This window comes from Dermochelys coriacea, chromosome 3 (genome assembly GCF_009764565.3).
Source record: "Dermochelys coriacea isolate rDerCor1 chromosome 3, rDerCor1.pri.v4, whole genome shotgun sequence".
Lineage (NCBI taxonomy): Eukaryota > Metazoa > Chordata > Testudines > Dermochelyidae > Dermochelys > Dermochelys coriacea.
Window position 1 is genome coordinate 155,885,362 of NC_050070.1, and position 19,203 is coordinate 155,904,564.

The 19,203-nt window shown below is 39.3% G+C and overlaps 1 protein-coding gene across 4 annotated transcripts in view; it reads right to left on the reverse strand.

Moving 5' to 3' along the window:
• The window catches only part of RBKS (ribokinase), a 105,651-nt gene that overhangs the window by 10,822 nt on the left and 75,626 nt on the right, over window positions 1-19,203 (reverse strand). For 2 of the 4 annotated variants that reach the window (XM_043511633.1, XM_038396239.2), the window contains 2 exons: window positions 13,057-13,245; window positions 68-136 (listed from right to left, as the gene is read on the reverse strand). In XM_043511633.1, coding sequence (XP_043367568.1) covers window positions 68-136; window positions 13,057-13,245 — 258 coding nt within the window. The remainder of the gene's footprint in view (window positions 1-67; window positions 137-13,056; window positions 13,246-19,203) is intronic. The other 2 variants (XM_043511634.1, XM_038396240.2) reach the window with 1 other exon arrangement.

The window sequence follows — 19,203 nt, forward strand, 5'->3', positions numbered from 1 at the left end:
ATAGAGACTTGACAAGTTATTTAATCTTTGTTACACAACAGCTCCCGAAAGCTAAGGAGGTGTCTACCTGCAAAGAGTCCTCTATTTTCTGGCACTCCAAAGCAGTTCCCAGAGTGTTGATGCTCATATAAACTCCCTTCAGCAAAAAAAAAAAAAATCATTAATGAGAGGTGATAAATGTCTTTGTTACTCAGTGCTGTGAATATGCTGAACCACTGAGTCTTAGCTCAGTGCTCCCCGGACACAGATTTATCCTGCTGAGTTTATGAAATTCTCCTTTCAGCTCAAACAATTCACTACTAATTTGGTTCCAATCCTGGTACACTGGGTATAGGATATTTTGGTGGGGAACATTTCACTTTAGGATACGTCGTTGGGTAGGTTTTAGTTTAACCTACAATTAGCCTTTCCTTTGGTATCTGCCACTTCCTTAGTTTCACACTTGAGTTGTGATCTTAAGCCTCATGTTCACTTAATCTGGAAGTTCATATACCTAACAGTGAAAAACAAAAACAGAGGGTAAGGTGAGGTGGATGTACAAAGAAGGTACAAACTCAGTGCAGGACACTTCTCGGCAAACTTCAGGAAGAAATGTCCTTCAGCAGAGATCTTGGGAAGAGCAGCACATACAATAAGATTTGAATTATGTACATAAAAGGGCATGGGATGGTAGCTAGGCATCAGTGACAATGATCATGAAGATGGCCCTGACATGCTAAATTTAAGAATGTTCACATATGGGGTTTTGGTTCAACCTACAAGCAAAGAGACTAGCTGTGGATCTAGATCCAAACTTCACCCAAGTTTGAGGGTATACAGATCTAGAGTTTTAGTTCAGGCCTGGCTCTAACTATAGCATCTTCTATGCAGAAGGTCCTCATAGCACTACACAAGCTTTATTCTCAAACCTCTATACAGCAGTTCTCAACCAGTGGCTGGGGCCCCCTTCGGGGCCGCCAGCCAGTTTCAGGGCATCTGCCAAGCAGGGCCAGCATTAGACTTGCTGGGGCCCGGGGCAGAAAGCCAAAACCCCAACACATGGGGCTGAAGCCTGGGGCCCTGAGCTCCTGAAGCCTTCATTCCTGAAGCCAAAGCCTGAGCAATGTAGCTTCATGGGCTGGGGGGGTGGGGGTGGGGAAGGGACCTGTGGCAATTGCCCTGCTTGCTACCCCCTAACACAGGGCCTGGCTTTTATATGCAGAAAACCAATTATTGTGGCATAGGTGGACTGTGGTGTTTTTATGACATGTTGGGGGGCTGAGATAGAAAAGGTTGAGAACCCCTGCTCTGTAAGACACAACCAGACTCTCACCTCTACCAACAACTTTACTCATCTCACTTCAAGAAGTATTTCATCTTCAGCACTTATGGCATACACCATAACTTTTTCCTAATCATGCTCACTCCTACTTAATTAATTTGTAATTCTCATTTAACAAAATACTTCAAAACAAATGGAGCCAGACTCCAGCCTCTCACCAGGTTGCTCTGCATCATTCTGGCAGCACAAAACAGCTGGAAACTCTGTAAACCCAGCTATTTGGGGATTCTCCTTGCATAAGGGGAATTCACCACGCAAGAGAGTGCTAGTGCTGCTACTCTATATGCCACTTCTTCTAGTGATCCCCCTCAGGCTGCTTTAAATTGTGCCAGGGGCTGAATTAGCCTTTGATTGGCTTCGGGATCTGGGATCCACCAACGTGGTCCCCTCTCTGGTCTTGTGCTAAGTGCAGCTTAGCCAAACCAGAGGATCTGGTCTGTGACCTGAATGCACACAAAGCACCATATCTTTACTGCATGGTTCTGGAGTTCAGGTTGTAGGTTTGGTTGCAAGTTTGCGTTTAGGGATGGAGCCTAGGAGAAGGACCCAATGAGGTTGGGTCATTGTTTGAGAATCGGAAAATATCGACTTAGGCTGTCTATTTTCTGGATTTTGCTTGTTTGAGGTGATGTGAAATGCTGTTCAGGAACTTGAAGTGAATGTAGGCGTTTTGGGGTGTGGGGATAATTAAAAAAAATAGTTCACTTCTACAACAAACTATTTAACAGAACAAAGCAATGTAGCACAATGGTTTGGGACAGGAAGTAATCTTGGCTATCTTAGTTAAAGAAAAGAATCACATTTTAAATGGATGAAAGTCTGGGTCATTTCCATGAAACAGGGTCCTTCTGTATAGTGATGTTAATAGTAATGTTATAACATCAGAACAACAGACAGAAATGCAACACAGTGTGCAGAGAATGGAGCCTATGCCTGCATCTGCAGTTAAGTTCTTGTTTAACAAGCTATTTTTGTGCTTTTTGGTTTCTTTCTTGCCTATCTTTGAGAATAAAAATAGGTTTATATGGGGGGATGGGGGGGATGAGTGAGATAGGAAGATTGCATGCTTGTAAAATTTCAGTAGCCACATTTGTTTTTTCTCTCTCAAACTGAACATGCAAAATGCCTCATGGTGACACTACAGTCTGCCAAGAGCTCACCCGATGACACACACAATTGCCGTGTGGCCTGGAATTGATCAAAAGATCATTTTTTGCAGTAAAACTCCATATGCATGACTGCCTCTTCTAAAACCACAGTATCTAGTGCCTTTGTTAGATGGCCATGGCTCCCTGCTATCTCTGAATGATATATTCTGGAAAAGCTTTGGTAGTTTTGCCTTTAGAGTTCTTTGTGGGGGTGTTGTCTCCGTAGCTCTTTTCATTTTTTTTCCTGCCAAGCTGCTTTAATCATCCTAATGAACATTCTTGTTGAATCTTCTCTCTGCTTAATTCAGCAACATCTGATCCATAGAAGATAATTGCTCTTGTACTACATAATATTATTCTTCTGTATCGGTCAGTTTTCCAGTTCTCAAGTTGTGGGCTGTCACCAGAACTCATAAAGCTACAGAGGTTTCCATTTCCCCATTTATGATCTTCTGTTGAAGGAGATCTGGTCAGTCACTTCCAACCAGATCTTCTGCAGATGCCTGGAGTACACCATATACAAGTCATGTGATCCCATAGTAGCTTCTTGGAAGCTCAGTGGGAATGGGCACAAGAGGTTCTGGGGCAAATCTGGAGAGGATCAGCTAAGTGTGAAGTCACAGTATGAAAAAGGTTAAGAGCCCCTGCTGTAGAACGCATGCTTTGGCAGGGCTTCCTTACCATAGTGCCTTGCTCTGTCAGTCTTAGGAAAGTTGCTGTATTTGTGCTCAGGTTACTTTACCCCACAGCATGTTACTGCACATGGAGATCTGGTAAATTAAAAGTGTATTTAAACAAACCTAACAATGTGACAGCTGGGCTTGAATGACTGAGATAGTGATTGAGGGCAACAAGTACAAAGGTACTTCCCCTGACCAGAGAGATGCTGCTTGCAGGATACAACTGCCTACAAAATGGGCTACTCCGTCCAAGGGCAGCGTGCCTTTCTAACTAACTGGGTAAGAAAGTCACAGGCTTCAGTAAGCAGGGCACAAATCTTCACAGACTTTTTCCATCTTTTTGTTGTACTTCTTTGTTTTTAAAGAATAAATAATCTGCCCCCTAAACATTTGGACAGCTGGCAAATATCACAGCTACAAGCTGGAATTTGCTTTTCCACATCTCATTTGTGCTAGGACTGCTGATTTTTTTTTTTTTAATTCTAAACAAATCCCTGAGGAATGTGACAAAATCATGATGTGCAGCCACAAACTGGCCCTAAATCTAAATATCCATTCTCACAGGTTACTGCCATTATTCACCCAAATTTATGTTTTTAGTGTCCTTTCATTTGCCAAAATTTGCTGTAAAATACCTTCTGTCCAGGTTGATGGCTTAACCCTTTCACTCTTGACAAGAAAAAAAACCCAACTCTTGACCTTTTCCTTGTTTTTTAACTGAGAGTTTGCAAAAGCAACAATTTTGATTTCCACATCATTCTCATTTCTCTGTTCTTGTTATTTTAAAACACTTATGAGGCAATATCATAAATCAAATTCAAAGCTTTCTTGGTTTCTGTGGTGACCAAAACTAGTTACCAGTGGAAAATGTGTTTGGTAGGAGGCGGAAGGGAAATTAGATCTCAGTTCAGTTTCAACATTATTGCAACTGGCAATCTCAGCAAAGAAGAGAGAAACCCTGGAGCCTGACCTACCCTCTCCTTGCTGGGGCAAGGCTGAGGTATTCGGAAGCAGGGAAATACTTCTTCCTCCGGAGTGTGCTGTACCTGGTTCTGTGCAGAGAAGACTCCAGTCTCCCAGAAAGTCAAGCCAGCACTTTTAATCAAATTCAATTCACTTAAAGGGAGCATGAAAGGAGTCTCTTGACATTTATAGGATAACTAAAATATAAAATCCAAAACTTGTAATGTATTAGCTTGGCCAAGGATACTTTGCAGCATGACACAGTGGCTCACATTTTTAACTTCAGCCTTTCCTGCTGTTCAGGTCATAAAAAGGCATTGGGAAGGTGAAGTTCGTGGTTCACAAAAAGTCCCACCTTCTAGTGGCTATTCTTAGCAGCAGGAGCTTACACCGGCTGATGTGGCTGCACACTGGTTTGACGAGTCTTCCTTCCTCCCAACTCTGTGCAGTAGCACATCCCAGAGTGCATTGCCCCATATTGCTATTGATGCTGTGCTGTGTGCCTATCCTGGGAGTACTGTACCTTCTGCTGACACAGTGTGAGAGGGCTACCCATGAGAGGAGGTGGATTATCCCCATAGGAGAATCCTCTTAGGGCAGGCACTGTGTGGACTGCCATTAGCATTGAGGGTGTGTTGGAGAAAGGAGTACGTCAAGGATGTATCCATGCTGCTGTGGCCATTTTGGCTTGTGCTCCAAGTCATATGCAGCCTTGGAGAGACCATGATTTAGAGCAGATCCAAGGGCTATATAAATTACACTGGCCTATTTCAGCCTTTTGAGCAGCCTAGAAGTGGGAGGGCACAAAGACACCTTTGCCCTCACCTTCCCCTGGGCTGCATCTTCTGCACTGCACCTTCTGGAGGCCCAGCACAGAAACTCAACTCTGCCCCTGATTTTATAAGCCTTGTCTAGACTAGAGGATTTTGATGTTACACCTCCCTGCCATTGTGGGGACACACCTCATGTTCAAACACACAAACGCTTGGATAGGTGCACAGGTGCTGCCAGCACTCCTACAATTCCATTTGCTCGAAACAAGGCTCACTGCCATTGTAATCTAGACTAAGAAACTCCATGAGAGAGAGTAATAGTGCTGTAGCCGCACGGCTGCAGCCAGGGTTCCCAGAACAGTCCCTATAAAGCCCCTGCAATCCCTTCTGTGAGCACTCTCTGTGCATTGCATAGAAATTCCTATACTATCAACTGATTTCTTGTTTTGAGCTACTCCAATTGCTGTAATTTAATGCACATGTTTTGGAAGGCACAATGCAAATGGATCCATCTTCCCAAACAGGTTTAGCCCTCACAACCATGGAGGAGTTGTCTCTCATATACACACTGCATTTTTTTATTTATAAAAATGCATTGGATCATACAATGAAAAATATATACAGTTCACATTTTAAAAATAATTTGGTGCAGAAGCTCTCCATCCATGCATTACTATTCCTGCAAAACTCTTCTTTGGGGATCTATGGGATAGGTGCCCACAGTACACTGGTACTGCAGTGGTTGGAGAGAATGCTGTGTATAGACACAGCACAGTTGGGCACCTGGAACAGGAAGGCTGGTGTGGATGCACTGCTCTGTTGCCCATTACAATGGTTCCATTCTCTAACATAGACAAGACTATATGAGATACATCCTACGATAGCTTGAACAATGTGAAATTTTTGCACCATTCCTCATTCAATCCTATTTGCCTTTGAACAGAAGCATGGTCCAATACTTGGGGCTCCAGCCTGGGATTTGAAAGCCCTGGGTTCAAATTCCTGCTCTGTCACAGACTTTCTGGGCAACCTTGGGCAAGTCACAATCTCTTTTGTGCCTTAGTTCCCCCATCTGTAAAATGGGGATAGTAGTAATGCCCTTCCTACCTACCTCACAGGAAGGTTTTGAGAACAGATGTTTCACAAATTATGAAGTGCTCAGTTATTACAGTGATGGAGGCCAAATAAATATCTAAAATAAAGCCATGAGATGATCAGAAAAGAAATAGGAGGGAGAACATACTCCAATACTTGGAACTTCTGGGCAAGAGAGCCAGTTAATTCCTTGCTCTCTAAGTATCTGAAACAGAAAGTGGGTTTCCTATGATGTTTTAGCTATGGTGTGTTAGAGGGGAGAGAAGTCTCAATATTGGTTTTAACACAGTTTTCCGTTCTACATCTTTATTAAGCACCCTTGCAAATTTAGTGCCATGCAAATGCAGGCATTGCTGAGAGCCCACTCTCTCTCATCTATATCTGTTAAATTATGCATTTCCATCTGGAAGGAGTCTATACAAGGCTGTAGGCTCTCTTCCACTTCTTAAAGTAAGGAATGGAAAGGGATTTAATTAGATTCCTGGGTGGTTGAGAATAAGACTAGAGCAAGGCCTGGGTGGTCTTCAACTGGAAAACAAAGCTGCAAGTTGTTTTGTACAAGCCTGCTTCTGTTTGGTCATGTTGTTTACTTTGTTCATGTGCACTGATTAAAATCCAGTTACTAGTCAGATAAAAAACTCTCCTTATAGGACAGAATATCTAGTGATTGGTACCAAGGACTGAAATCCAGTACTCCTGGCTTTATTTCTGCTGTGCTACATTGTCTCTCTTTGTGACTTTGGCTACGGCCTTTTGGCCCGATTTTCAAAGATTATCAGCACCTTCGAAAGGCTGGTCACATTACATTTTGTGCCTCATTTTTCCTCTGTAAAAAGGGGATAATAAATCCTTCCAATCTCAGATGCTTAAGTACTTTGCAAAGTACTTGGAAATTCGTAGTACTCAGAAAAGTACAGGATATTATCATTCCTCCCTCTCCTGCTCCTCTGGCTCCTGATTCAGAGCGATGCAGTGTATTCCTAACTTGTGTTGAATTCAATCTCTCAAGCTCTTAATGATCATCTTCATATGCTGATGTGTATTTAAAGGGTCTGAATCAGGAGCAGAAGTTATGATGAGCAAATAGATTCCCATTTATACTTAACTGTGAGTCAAGTCACATGCAATTATTTCAGTCATGTGCCCTTTCACAGTTAAACTGAACTTCAGAAAATAACGGGTGCATCTTTAAATAGATTTACAATGCAGATTGCGGATTGGAGTGTCTTGCAGATTCATTTATTCCTCATTGTGTCTCTGTTCCAAAAGTCAATGAGTTCCATATTAGTAAGAGAGGAAAAGCAGAAGACTAAGTCAGAAAGTGGGCTATGACTGTAAATAAATGTATTCACTAACTTGTTTTGGATGCATGTTAAATAAAAGAAGCTATTATACACCATTAGCTTGTGGGACATTAATGGGAGCTCTGTACATAATTTTCTTGTGTTTATGTGTGAATAAGCCCTACTGATGGCCAAGCTGTTTGCCTGATAGTTACCGGACTTTTTAAACAGGCCCTCTCTTTTGTGGTCAGTGCCCTTTCCCATCTCATGCTATAGCTATGGGTGGGAAAAGGTTAACCACACAACAACATTTTTCTCCTCTTAACAAGTTACAGAAGTTTCCATCAAACACATTGTCTGCCAAATATTTCATTTACTAGCAGCTGCATTTGTATTTTGTTGAGAGGTAGTTGAAACAAAGTCACTGTTCTTTGTGCAAACTGCATGTTAAATAACGTACAGCTATGGGAGATTATTAAATAGCGAAGACATCTGATAATATTACAGTCAACCACAAGTTCCACTTCTGCTGATGCACAGAATTTTGAGTAATTAGTCATTGCATGGAGTGTTGTATTTATATCCCGTTGTGCCACAGCCGTTAGGCCATAAAGTCAGAAGACAAAGAATTGCTGTTATTAAAAGGCTGCTCTCTGGTTTATTTATACGCTACAGCTTTATTTCAGCGTCCACTTCACTTTTCTGGTTTGGGCATTCTCCAGACCAGGAGACAAGTCTATTTTATTTAGAGAATTTTAGTGTAAACAAAGTTGCTATATACAAGACCTCTCAACTTCTAAGAGAAAAAGCTCAGAGTTTCCATAAGGCCACAGGAGTAGAAGAATTGTCTTGAAGTCAAGGGACAACTCTAGCAATAAGGATTCCTAGGTTCTGTTCTTGCCTTTGCCGTAGAATTCCTGTATTTAATACACATAAATTAATATCTCCATTTTACAGGTGGTGAAAATGGAACTCGGAGATATTATGCGACTCATCCATGTTTATATAGCAAGTCAGTGGCAGATCCAGGACTCCTTACTCAGTCCTCTGGTCTAATCACTAGACCACACTGCCTTCAATAGACAACAATTACACTACAGACAACTGTAATCATAGGTATTGTGGCCTATCTAATAGGGCATAACCATCTACTTACATCAGTCTTTTTTTTTTTTAATAGAAAAATAAAGTGCACGACAACTTCAAAGTTCAGGACAAAGTCACTCAATGTGCTTTCTATTTCTTTAAATGCATTCTCTTTACCTCATTTCAATAGTGCAAACGAGGGCAAGATTTAATTCATTGTAACCAGAAACCAGAAGAAAAACTAATATGACTGGAACATAAAACGTCTGGGGACAAATTCACATTGTAACAATGAGCTTTCCCTTTGTATCTTGTTATAAAAAATTATATTAATATTTATGGCACAGAAATTCAGAATGATAACAAACAGCATCCATAATCTTTCCTAGATAGCGATGGAATCTCAGAGCAAGGGTGACTATACAGGATACATTATATACTTATTGCAAGTAGTAGGCATGACTGAGCAGGGAAAAATTGGAATTTTATCCTAGCTCGTAAGTGAATTCCCTGTTCATGAGCACGTCACCTCAACCTGTGATCTCCACAGCTCTTATTTCTAAGCAGGGTTGAGTTTGGTCAGTACTTGGATGGGACATGCGAGATCTCTATGGAAAGCCTTGGTAGTGCAGGAAGTGGTACTAGAAATTCAGTAGCTGCACTCAAAGGGCACCGTGGTGCTAGAGATGCTGTGTTTTGCATGACATAAAACAGACATCTTTGACGTCTTGTGATTATTATGGGCACAATTTTGAAAAATGGCTATAAGTTTGCCATTAAATACTGTGTGTGCACAAACCCACCCCATTTGTAAGCACACACAATATTTGGAAGTGTAAGTCAGGGACACAGACATCTAACTACCTGATTCTAGGTGCCTGAATGCGGGGTTTTGTGCACAGAAAATTACAAAGTGCAAATTTATAGGTCAAACAGAGGTTACTAAAAATGCAGCCCTAAAAGATACTGTGATACTTTTCACAAAGAGGAAGTCCCAGTTCTGGCCATATTCCAACTTGGATAATTATATCCTCCTGACCTATATACCTTGGCGGTCTCAATGGAATATAATGAGGTGATGCAAATGGTTCTGTAAATTACACTTTAGTGGATGGGCATAAAAGAGGAAAAGGCAGGATTACTGTGGGGGAGATAATAAAAAGAGGGTTTAAAAAGATAAAATGGAAAGATAGAGTGGGAGACTTTTTTGTTGCTGTTGCTATACACCAGCAGAGGCTGCACTGAATCCATACACTCCCCAGTGCAGATGAAGTTGTGGCCCATTTGTGCCACCCTAACTTTCCTGCTTGGACAACTTTTTACGTTCCTACCACCAGGACTGGCAGCGGCTATCATCATAACCACAGTCAGTCTAGCTTTCAAAAGTACATTATATTGTTGCTCAACATAATGATACATTCCATTTACATCACTTCTAGATTTGGCCTGATACTTGTCAGTTCTTGTTTTACACTGTTACATAGTGCTACTTCAGATGGGCTGCATTTCAGTAGTTGGCAGTATGAGACATAATGTAGATATACACACAATACACATTATGTGTTATCTATTTCTATGTAAAGGTCTGTATAATTTTAGTAACTTTTATGAAGTGTTCTGGTGCCCATCTGAATAAAAAAATGCTATATAAATGGAAGATCATGATCTTTTAAAGGTGTTTCAATATAGTGCTGTGTATTCAATGTCATTTCAAGTAAGGTGAAAAATAGCTTCCTCTAAAAATAAGTAAGGAGAATCCATAAATGTAGTTTTAAATAGACATAATTGATCCTCTGGAGCGTATTATGTTATTTCATAAATTAATCTCACTTGAGAACACCTGAACTAAAATCCCTTAGTGTGTGTGCTCAGTAGCTAATATTAAATGGCTTGGCTGTATATATTTTTATTTTCTTCTCAAATCACAAAAACTGGATATTACTTTTGGATGGTTACCTAATACAGTGTTCCTGAAATTCAACTATATTCAAAGTTAGCAAGAACAAGTAAACTGAAAAGAAAGCCAATTCATTCCAGTAGAGATTTGTTACAGTATGTCACGGTAACAGGAGAAAGAGACATTTGGGTCTTACAACACTCTGTCTTGCAAAACTTCCTTCTAAATCACTATTGGTGCACTAGATATATTATACTGCCTACGGCAAAATCTGCTAGCAATCATAAGATGCATCAGATACATTAGTAAAGCCCTCACTTAGGTAATTAGGGACAAAGAAATTCCACAGAGTTATTTTTTTCTTTATAAAGTGTGGGTGAAAAATGTCAGATTCTCAGGCCTGAAGGCTGATATGCCTATTCATTCACACTGCTGGTATGGCAGGGGTGCAAGCTTTTCCCATTGTTCTGCAGATTGGCTTCAGTCCTGATCTAGAGAGACCATTTCTAGGACTGAGAGGAGTGTTCAGATTCTATGGTCTGCTTGGTCCTTTGCGTGTCTGATGAGATTTGCTAATGGGGTGGGGAGACCTGTCCATACCACTGGGAAAGCTCTGTTAAGCTCCACACATGTTTTGTCTGGGCCTACACAAAAATTGCCAAAAATTTTCATCATTGCTACCACTGGAGGTGCTGAACTGGTGGCAGTTCAATAATGATGGCAGCGTAACTGTAGATACAGCTCCAGGCAGCTGCCCACACTTAGAGGTCACAGCAGGCTTATAGAACCTGGTCTGGTACCAGCGTTGCCAGTTCTCGTGATTTTATCAGGAATCTCGCAATATTTGGTGTGCTGCTTAAAGCCCCATTTGCTGGAATCAAGATATTGCATTAGAATGTTAGCTTTCATTTAATTTTTTTTCTAGCTCTCATGGCTGCAGAGTAAAGCTTGCAAATGTGACTTGAGTGTACCCTACTAAAGGCTCAGACACCAAAAGGCAAATAAAAATAAATTAACAGGTGGGTTTTTTTCAAAAGTCTCATGATTTTAAGCTTATGTCATTATTTTTGAACACTTGGGGTTGGCAGTATTGTGGCACTTAAAACACAGGGCCACCAACACTTTATCTGAACTAGAGGTTCCACAGTTAATATAGTCAAGTCATGATGTTCTGAACTGCCAAGCAAGATAAAAGGCACTTCTCAGCCACAGTGTGTGGTTTTAGTATTGCTATATTATCCCACCAGCAGCAAATCACTTTAGATATCAAATATTAGCTGATCTGACAGTAATTTGGGGCTTCTTTTGAAGAGGGAATTCACACATTTCTTCTTCACTTTTGTGTGCTGTGTTGTGAAAAGACACTGTTACAACAGGACCTGGGGCATGGAAAGATTAAATGATTTGCCCAAGATCATACAGAAACTCAATGGCACAGTCAGGAATAGAACGTCAGTCATCTCTTAATTCCTGATCTATGGCTTATCTGCAACACAATGTTGTCTCCAATAAGAATAATGATTTGAGTCATCATAAAAACCTCAGGATATTCCAATCATTAGTGTTAGCTTCAGGTGACTTCTTAGCCAGGGGGAGAGGGAGAAGAATCTGACATACAATAGTATCAATAAATCACAATGGAAATCTGGTCATAATGATCCCCTGCTCTGAGTGAAGTGGATTTTATTCCCAGCTCTGCCACTGGCCTGCTGAATGACCCTGGCTAAGTCACTTCACTGCTCCATGCCTCAGTTTCCCCATCTAAAATGGGGATGATATTTACCTCCTTTGTAAAGCACTTTGAAATCTACTGATAAAACCACTATATAAAAACTAGATCTTATTATTAATACAGTTCAGATATGCGAGGCACCAGATAGTCAAATCTCCAAATGTTTCTATAATGGATTATTGTGGCAGAACATATGTAATAGTATTCTATTACATCCATCAGTTAAACATATAGTTAGTACATACAGTGAGGCAAATTCCACTCACAGTAACATCAATAGATATAGTTTGGATTTATATCAGATGTAACTGAGCACAAAATGTCCTAGTATACACAATGTGGCTATGAGAACTTTTAACTGTTGCTTTTCATTTGTGGTTCAATAAGCAGTCCTAATGTTCTGTTAAGGTACGGTATTCTACATTTCATTTTGAGTAGGAAGGGGGGGGAAATACCCTAAAAGTTATAAAGCATACCTGGTCACTGACCTTTTAATCCTTACCTATCATAAAACGATTGGTCTCAACATATTATTTCTGCCTTTTTTGTGTTCTATAGAAGTTGAGCACCTGGTGCAACTTATGCTGGACTAACTAAGGGACTTTGTGGGAGCAGTTCAGATTTGTGCAGGAAGAGACCCTCATGCATTATGTGAAGGGAAGAATCCTTGGGTCTCTCCTTTCTCCTATTCCACTAACTGCAGGGTCATTTCAGTTCTGGAGATGATTAATTACATGACCGTGCAAAGGTGACAACTATAAGGCTGCTGATGCTGCGAGCCTCATCCGTAATGGAGTGAGGAAGAGAGAAAGAGAGAGAGAAATGTACCAACCCCAGTGACAAAGGAAAATGAAGATATCATCAGTGTATACAATAACTTTAGTATATCTACAGCACAGCCTATAAAACTTGAGTGAACGGGCATTTGATATATAACAGGCTGGAAGCAACATATCAGTTTCACATTATAAATTAGCCTTTGCGCTAGTGCCCAGGGATTTGGTTGATTACTCACTGCTTTGCTTTAGTGCTTAAGTAGTCTTTTCCAAGGCAAGACAGTTAAATCTCAAAAACATACCGTAGTGTCCACAGCCCTGACCTTCCCAGCAGGAACATGCTTTGGAATAGGCTCATCCACTGATATCATCACACAGCCTTCTGCTCCCAGAGTAACAATTACTCGTTTGCAGCCTCTTTCTAATAGCACAAGTCCCACCTTCCCAGCATCTTCAGGGCTGCCCACTGGGATGCCTGTTAAAATTTCTGCCTGAAAAATAATCCAAACAAATCAAAATCAGAACCAGATAGCACTAATTTATCAGAAAATGGTTGAACTTTAAAAGAACATTTAATTCTTTTCAATTTAACTAGGTGAACCAAATACTTTATCTTTCCTAACAATATTCAGAGTTGTGTTTACTGAAGGATTTTTTCAAACAACTGACTAGGTCGAATTACTGAACCTGCGGTGAATTTGTCCTGTTATGTGTATGTCTGTGGCTTATGATGATGGTATATGCATTTCAGTGTAATCATGCATGTAATACAGACAGATAGACAGAAACACACAGGTTTGGATGAGAGCTCTTTGGTGTAGAGTTGATATAAAATTTAACTATAAATAAACACATGCGTGTGCACACATACACACACAATCAAACAAGCCATGTTTTTATTGCAGGACCATCTTGAAATCATTTCCCCCACTCCCATGCAATGTACTGAAATACTCTCAAACCTTGGTGTGTGTCTTCTACAATTTAATATCCCTTCATGCACGCTATATTACATTATCCTTCTTCAAATCCCTCCATAACTCACTTCCGCTGTAATACCCAGCTGACTACGGCTGGGCAGGTGGTGATGTGTGGCCACCGCTTTCCATAAGTAACTTGTTTGTTACCTCCTGCTCATCACTCTTAACTCCTTCTCCCATCTGTTTGTTTCATCCATCTGTTGCATCTTCTCATAAATCAAGATCATTTACTTTTTGAGGCAAGGACTGTGTTTGTAAGTCAGGGCTACACAGCCCTTAGCATAATGGGCTCTGATCCCTGATCAAGGCCATGAGTCATTACTAAAAATACAGTAATAATAGACTTTGAAAACTTTCTATGAATAAAATTAGGATTAATACAAAGGCTGTGGAAGTAGATCTGAGTGCAATCCAGCTCCCACTGAAGTCAGTGGAACACTTCAACCCTGTCTCTCAGTGTCTGTCACTGTTGTTCCCTGGTTCTCTGTCTGCCCCCCAACTCCTGAGCAGGGTAGCCTGCCACCCAAGACCTCCCGCTCTGGCCTTAAGAGGCCTATAAACCCTGATATGCTGCCCCAGAGAGTTTACAATGAGTTAATGAGATTCTTAATGGGGTTTATTTTGTACATATGCTTAGGATCAAATCCTGAAGCCCTTACTCAAGCAAATCACCCACTGATTTCAATGGGGGTTTGACTTTATGCTAGCAGGATTTGATTCTGTAAATATTTTCAGATAAGCATATTTTATAAGTGGGGGTGGCAAGGTTTGGTAACAAATTCTCACAGTTCAAGGTGTTTTTTTGGCCATGTTTAGAAGCTATCCCGTGGGACAAGAATGTAATACATTTTAGATTGAGGAGAAGATTACTACACTTAGCATGGTTTCTGTTTGGTGGATTAATGTCACCATACTGCTCAAGGCCCTCTAGAAATGGAGAATATTTAAATAAATTTAATCCATACAATATTTTAAAGCTAAAATTCAAATTATCTGAAAATAAGCTAATTAAAAATCAGCATAAAATGTCACATAGTACTTCACAAAACTTGGCAACTATGCCTCTTCTCTGACACTTGCAGGAAACTAGCCAGCCAATAATAGTTGGGTAGAGCGGGAAGTTAGGGATAGTGGATAATTATTTTTTATTAAAGTGTATTTTCATTGTATCAACAAAGTCCTTTGTATATTGCTTGTGTAGATTATAAGATCTTTGGAACAGGGACTATGTTTTCCTTTGTGTGCACAGTGCTTTGCACATTGTAGGTGCCACTGCAATAAAAATAAATACAATCATAACAACAACTGTGCCACTGTAAGCTTGTAAGTGCAGACATGGCCTAAGTGACTTTGGAATTTGCTCCGCCACAAAGGCCAGATTTGTTAACTTTCCAGGCAAGCTATTTTTTCAAGCCTTTGGGAAAGGAGTGGGTTTGATTTGGATAGGGAGACAGTCAGTTTGATTTGGGTTTAATTGGGCTGATTATTATTCATTTTTGCTGCTGTTTGCCCAGTGATTTAACTATGGGGATTTCCTAAGATCATGAATAACATGAATACATTACTTCAGTTTGTATGAAAAATGGTCATTTTAAATTTTACAGTGTCCAAAAAATCTTGAGGTTGGCTCTATAGAAATCAAAGCAAAGCGAAAATTGATGCAGTCATTTCTAAAGCAAAGCTCCCATTCTGTCTGCTTAGGTTTTTATGTTGTAGCCATCTTCTGGCACCTAAGTCGAGCAGACTTTTGCCTGAGTAAAAAGAGCAGGATTTGCTCCATTGTTTTGTGATTGGTGTTTTTTTGATTTAACAAAATTCTTCCACTGCATCCGCTTTGTTGATTACGTCCATACAAAAAATATTTCTTAAGAGATTCTTAAGCAGATAGCTTTGCTGCTACATATGTATGAACATAGCACTCCAGCTGTTTGTTAGCACAGAGATGTAACTCATCTCCAGCAGGATGGTGAAACTAGAACACACTGGAACAAGCTAGGAGCCATTTTCCCATAGAAGTGGCAGAAACCAGACTGATACTTTGTGCCAATAGTTAAAATTTTACAGTAAATGTCAACTGATGTTAAATATAAATCTGCTGTGCTGGGTTATAAATTTCCTCCCACCAATAAAATCTCATTTAAAAAAATACTGTGCTACAATTGAAGGAAATAACTAATGGTTGTCTTAAAAAAACCAAAACAAACAAAAAACACTGTACAATAACAATACAAAACGCCCAAGATGGACTTTTTAATAGCTTTTGATTGAACTCTCTCTCTATATAAAGGAGTCTACTTTTCTCTGATTATATAAGGGTAAGTCCCTCAAAACTGTCAATAAACTAAGTTCAACACAAACACTTAGATCATGAAGCTACTATTTTATTCCAAATATGAGGGTTAATGGAACAGTAAGATTGAAGAGCCGAGACTCAAACACCAGGAAAAAAGCAGAGTTAAGGTTGGCTGCTCAACCCAAACTCTGCTCCCTTGTTCTTATGCCTTAAAATATGGTCTTTATATTTGTTACATAGTGCAATTTATAATTCAATGAAAATAATTCAAAATCAAAATTAAGGCTACATACAATTTTTATGATAAACACACTTTATTTTGCAGTATTTATTTTAATGTCAACTATATAAAGCACATTATGTATTTCTATCTAATTTAGTTTTCTACTATAGTGTTGAAATATATACTTTAAAGAGAATACAAATATAACATTCATAGATAATAAGAATATCATTGGTTTCAGAGTAGCAGCCGTGTTAGTCTGTACCTGCAAAAAGAAACGGAGTACTTGTGGCACCTTAGAGACTAACAAATTTATTTGAGCATAAGCTTTCATGAGCTACAGCTCACTTCATCGGATGCATGCAGTGGATGCAACTGATGAAGTGAGCTGTAGCTCACAAAAGCTTATGCTCAAATAAATTTGTTAGTCTCTAAGGTGCCACAAGTACTCCTGTTCTTTTTAAGAATATCATTGTGACCTTTGTGAATGTACTGCATCCATTATAAAAAAGCATATACAAGCTGCAGCATAGATGCTAACTTGTAGAAAAAGATAATATAATCTGAGAAACAGTGTGTGATCATGTTACAAAAGGCTATATTCAACCTCACTTTTCATTTTCTGTCTTTTGAGCGCTTAACTATGTAAGCACAAGTTTATGTAATTATACAGCATTAGATTATATAGGTCATTATTTGACAAATATATATTTAAAGACAGACCATATTTTAAGTCATAAACAAAAAGAAGCAAAATTAAGGCTGAGTGTTCAGTTTTACATTTGTTGGGTTTTTGTTTGTTTTTTTTTGACACCCAAGTGCTTGGTACCCCAAACATAACATTATATTAAATATAGTGTTTGAGGCATGGAATTGTCTTGATTTGTTTTGTTTTGAAAGGGGAAGATACATTTCAACTATTCAAATTGTGGATCTTGTAATTTAATTGATCAGGAGCTATTTGGCTTGATGCCTCCATAAGCCAGTCACACTTAGTCAAGCCTTCCGAATCATGCCAGATTTTGGGGTCTCTCTGGCTCATCTGAAATTTCCAGGGCCAGATCGTCAGCTGGTGTAAATTGCTGTAGTAACAAGGAGTGTAAACTCTTTGGGGAAGGGATCTTTTTGTTCTGTGTTTGTACAGCGCCTAGTACAATGGACTACTGAGTTCATGACTAGGCTTCTGAGGTGCTGTTGCAATAAAATAATGGAACTGTGCTGAGTTACACCAGCTGAGGATATGATCTGCAGTTCTTAAGATTGTCCCAGTTCAAGATACGTGTCAATTTTAAAATATTCCTCATTTGAAACCTGCTGAACCAATTCGTTTCAAACTTGACTTGAACCTTAAATTGTATTGAGAACTACATCACAAAGTCTTGATTGTGTGAATTCTTACAGATGAGTAATCCCACTGAAGTCACTGAGATTCTGCTCATGAGTGAAAGATTGTAAAAGCCGGCCACAAATCAAGTTAGCTATTTGTAGCTTTTAATTGTTTCAAATTACCAAATTTCTAATCAGAATATATGGGGGGAAAACACTTCTCAGGCTAGAATAATTCAAAAAAGGCTGACTTGCTTGAGCTTAAAGCTCTTTCTCCTTTCTGCACCCGCAACACTGTCCAAAGAATCACATATTTCGTTTAAAGACTAAATATGGAAAAATGTCATTCCAAAAGTTATAAACAACTGATAAAGTGGTTTTAGAATGAGGTTGGAATTCAAACGTAACTATATTGTGAAATGCCCACACCCTCTATCAATAATGCAGCAACAGTAATTTCCCAATATATTAACTCTGCAAATGCCAGACCATGCAAAGCTCAAAAGGGTGTTAAGAATGTGGGACAGATTATTGCTTTATGTATCTGATATAATATCTATTATCTATTGCTTAGTAAAACTTCTCCTTATTGACTAAATCTCCATATTATAAAGCACTATTTTGATTCCCAACCAATGACAGACATATTGCCATAATCTGAATATACTGCATAATTGACTCTGATAAATTATCAGTGATAATGAATAAACTCTTGATTCCAGACATTAATTATTCCTTCAGAAACTATTTAGCTTTCACTAACACAAATAATATGGAGAAATCAATGTGATAATATAACTGTATAATGTTTTTCATGATTTTTTCATGACAGGTTGTTTATGGTAGGTCTCTCTCTTATGTAAACTGTTGTTTTTTATATTTATATAGTGCCTTTCACCCAGGCATTTCACAGTGCTCAGCAAATATTAACTAATTAATCTTTTGCTTGACCTCTGATAGCTAGGTCATTATTATTCTACTTATTTCACAGATAGGGAAAGCAAGGGCCAGACAGATTAAGAGACTCACCTAAGACTGCACAAGTCACAGGCAGAGCTGGGATTACAACTCATATGAATCATGAATCGGACCTTTGCCCCAACATTTAAGCAACTTTTCTTCTTCTGAAAAACTTTTCAATATCCCCTCTCCAGAACCAGATGACTCTAAGTATATTTAGGGTCAGACTTGAATCTCAGATTCATGGGATGTATTGCTACCTATCCTTCAAGGCGAGGCAGCAATACACGCACATAGCTCGTGTGATTGTTTTTATTATTTGTATTGTGGTAGCACTTAGAGGCCAGAGCCTCATTGTGCTACACATTGTACTAACATATCACAAAGAGATGGTCACTGCCCTTGAGGAAGTCAACTTGTACATGTCAGTCTTCTCAACATTGAAAAAGATGAAATGTTAGAAAATGTCTCTCTTGTTTTCACTAAGATGAAACTTGATACATTTATTCTGTATTTCTTTCATTAGAAGAATTAGGAGAATGGAGAGCTAGCACATTCCTGCAGAAACCTCAGGGATTAAGTTATGTTACATCTGGTGTACAGAGAATTAACAAACCAGTTTCAACAAGCTTGATCTTTCTGGGAAAAGAAGAGGGGAAAAAACTAA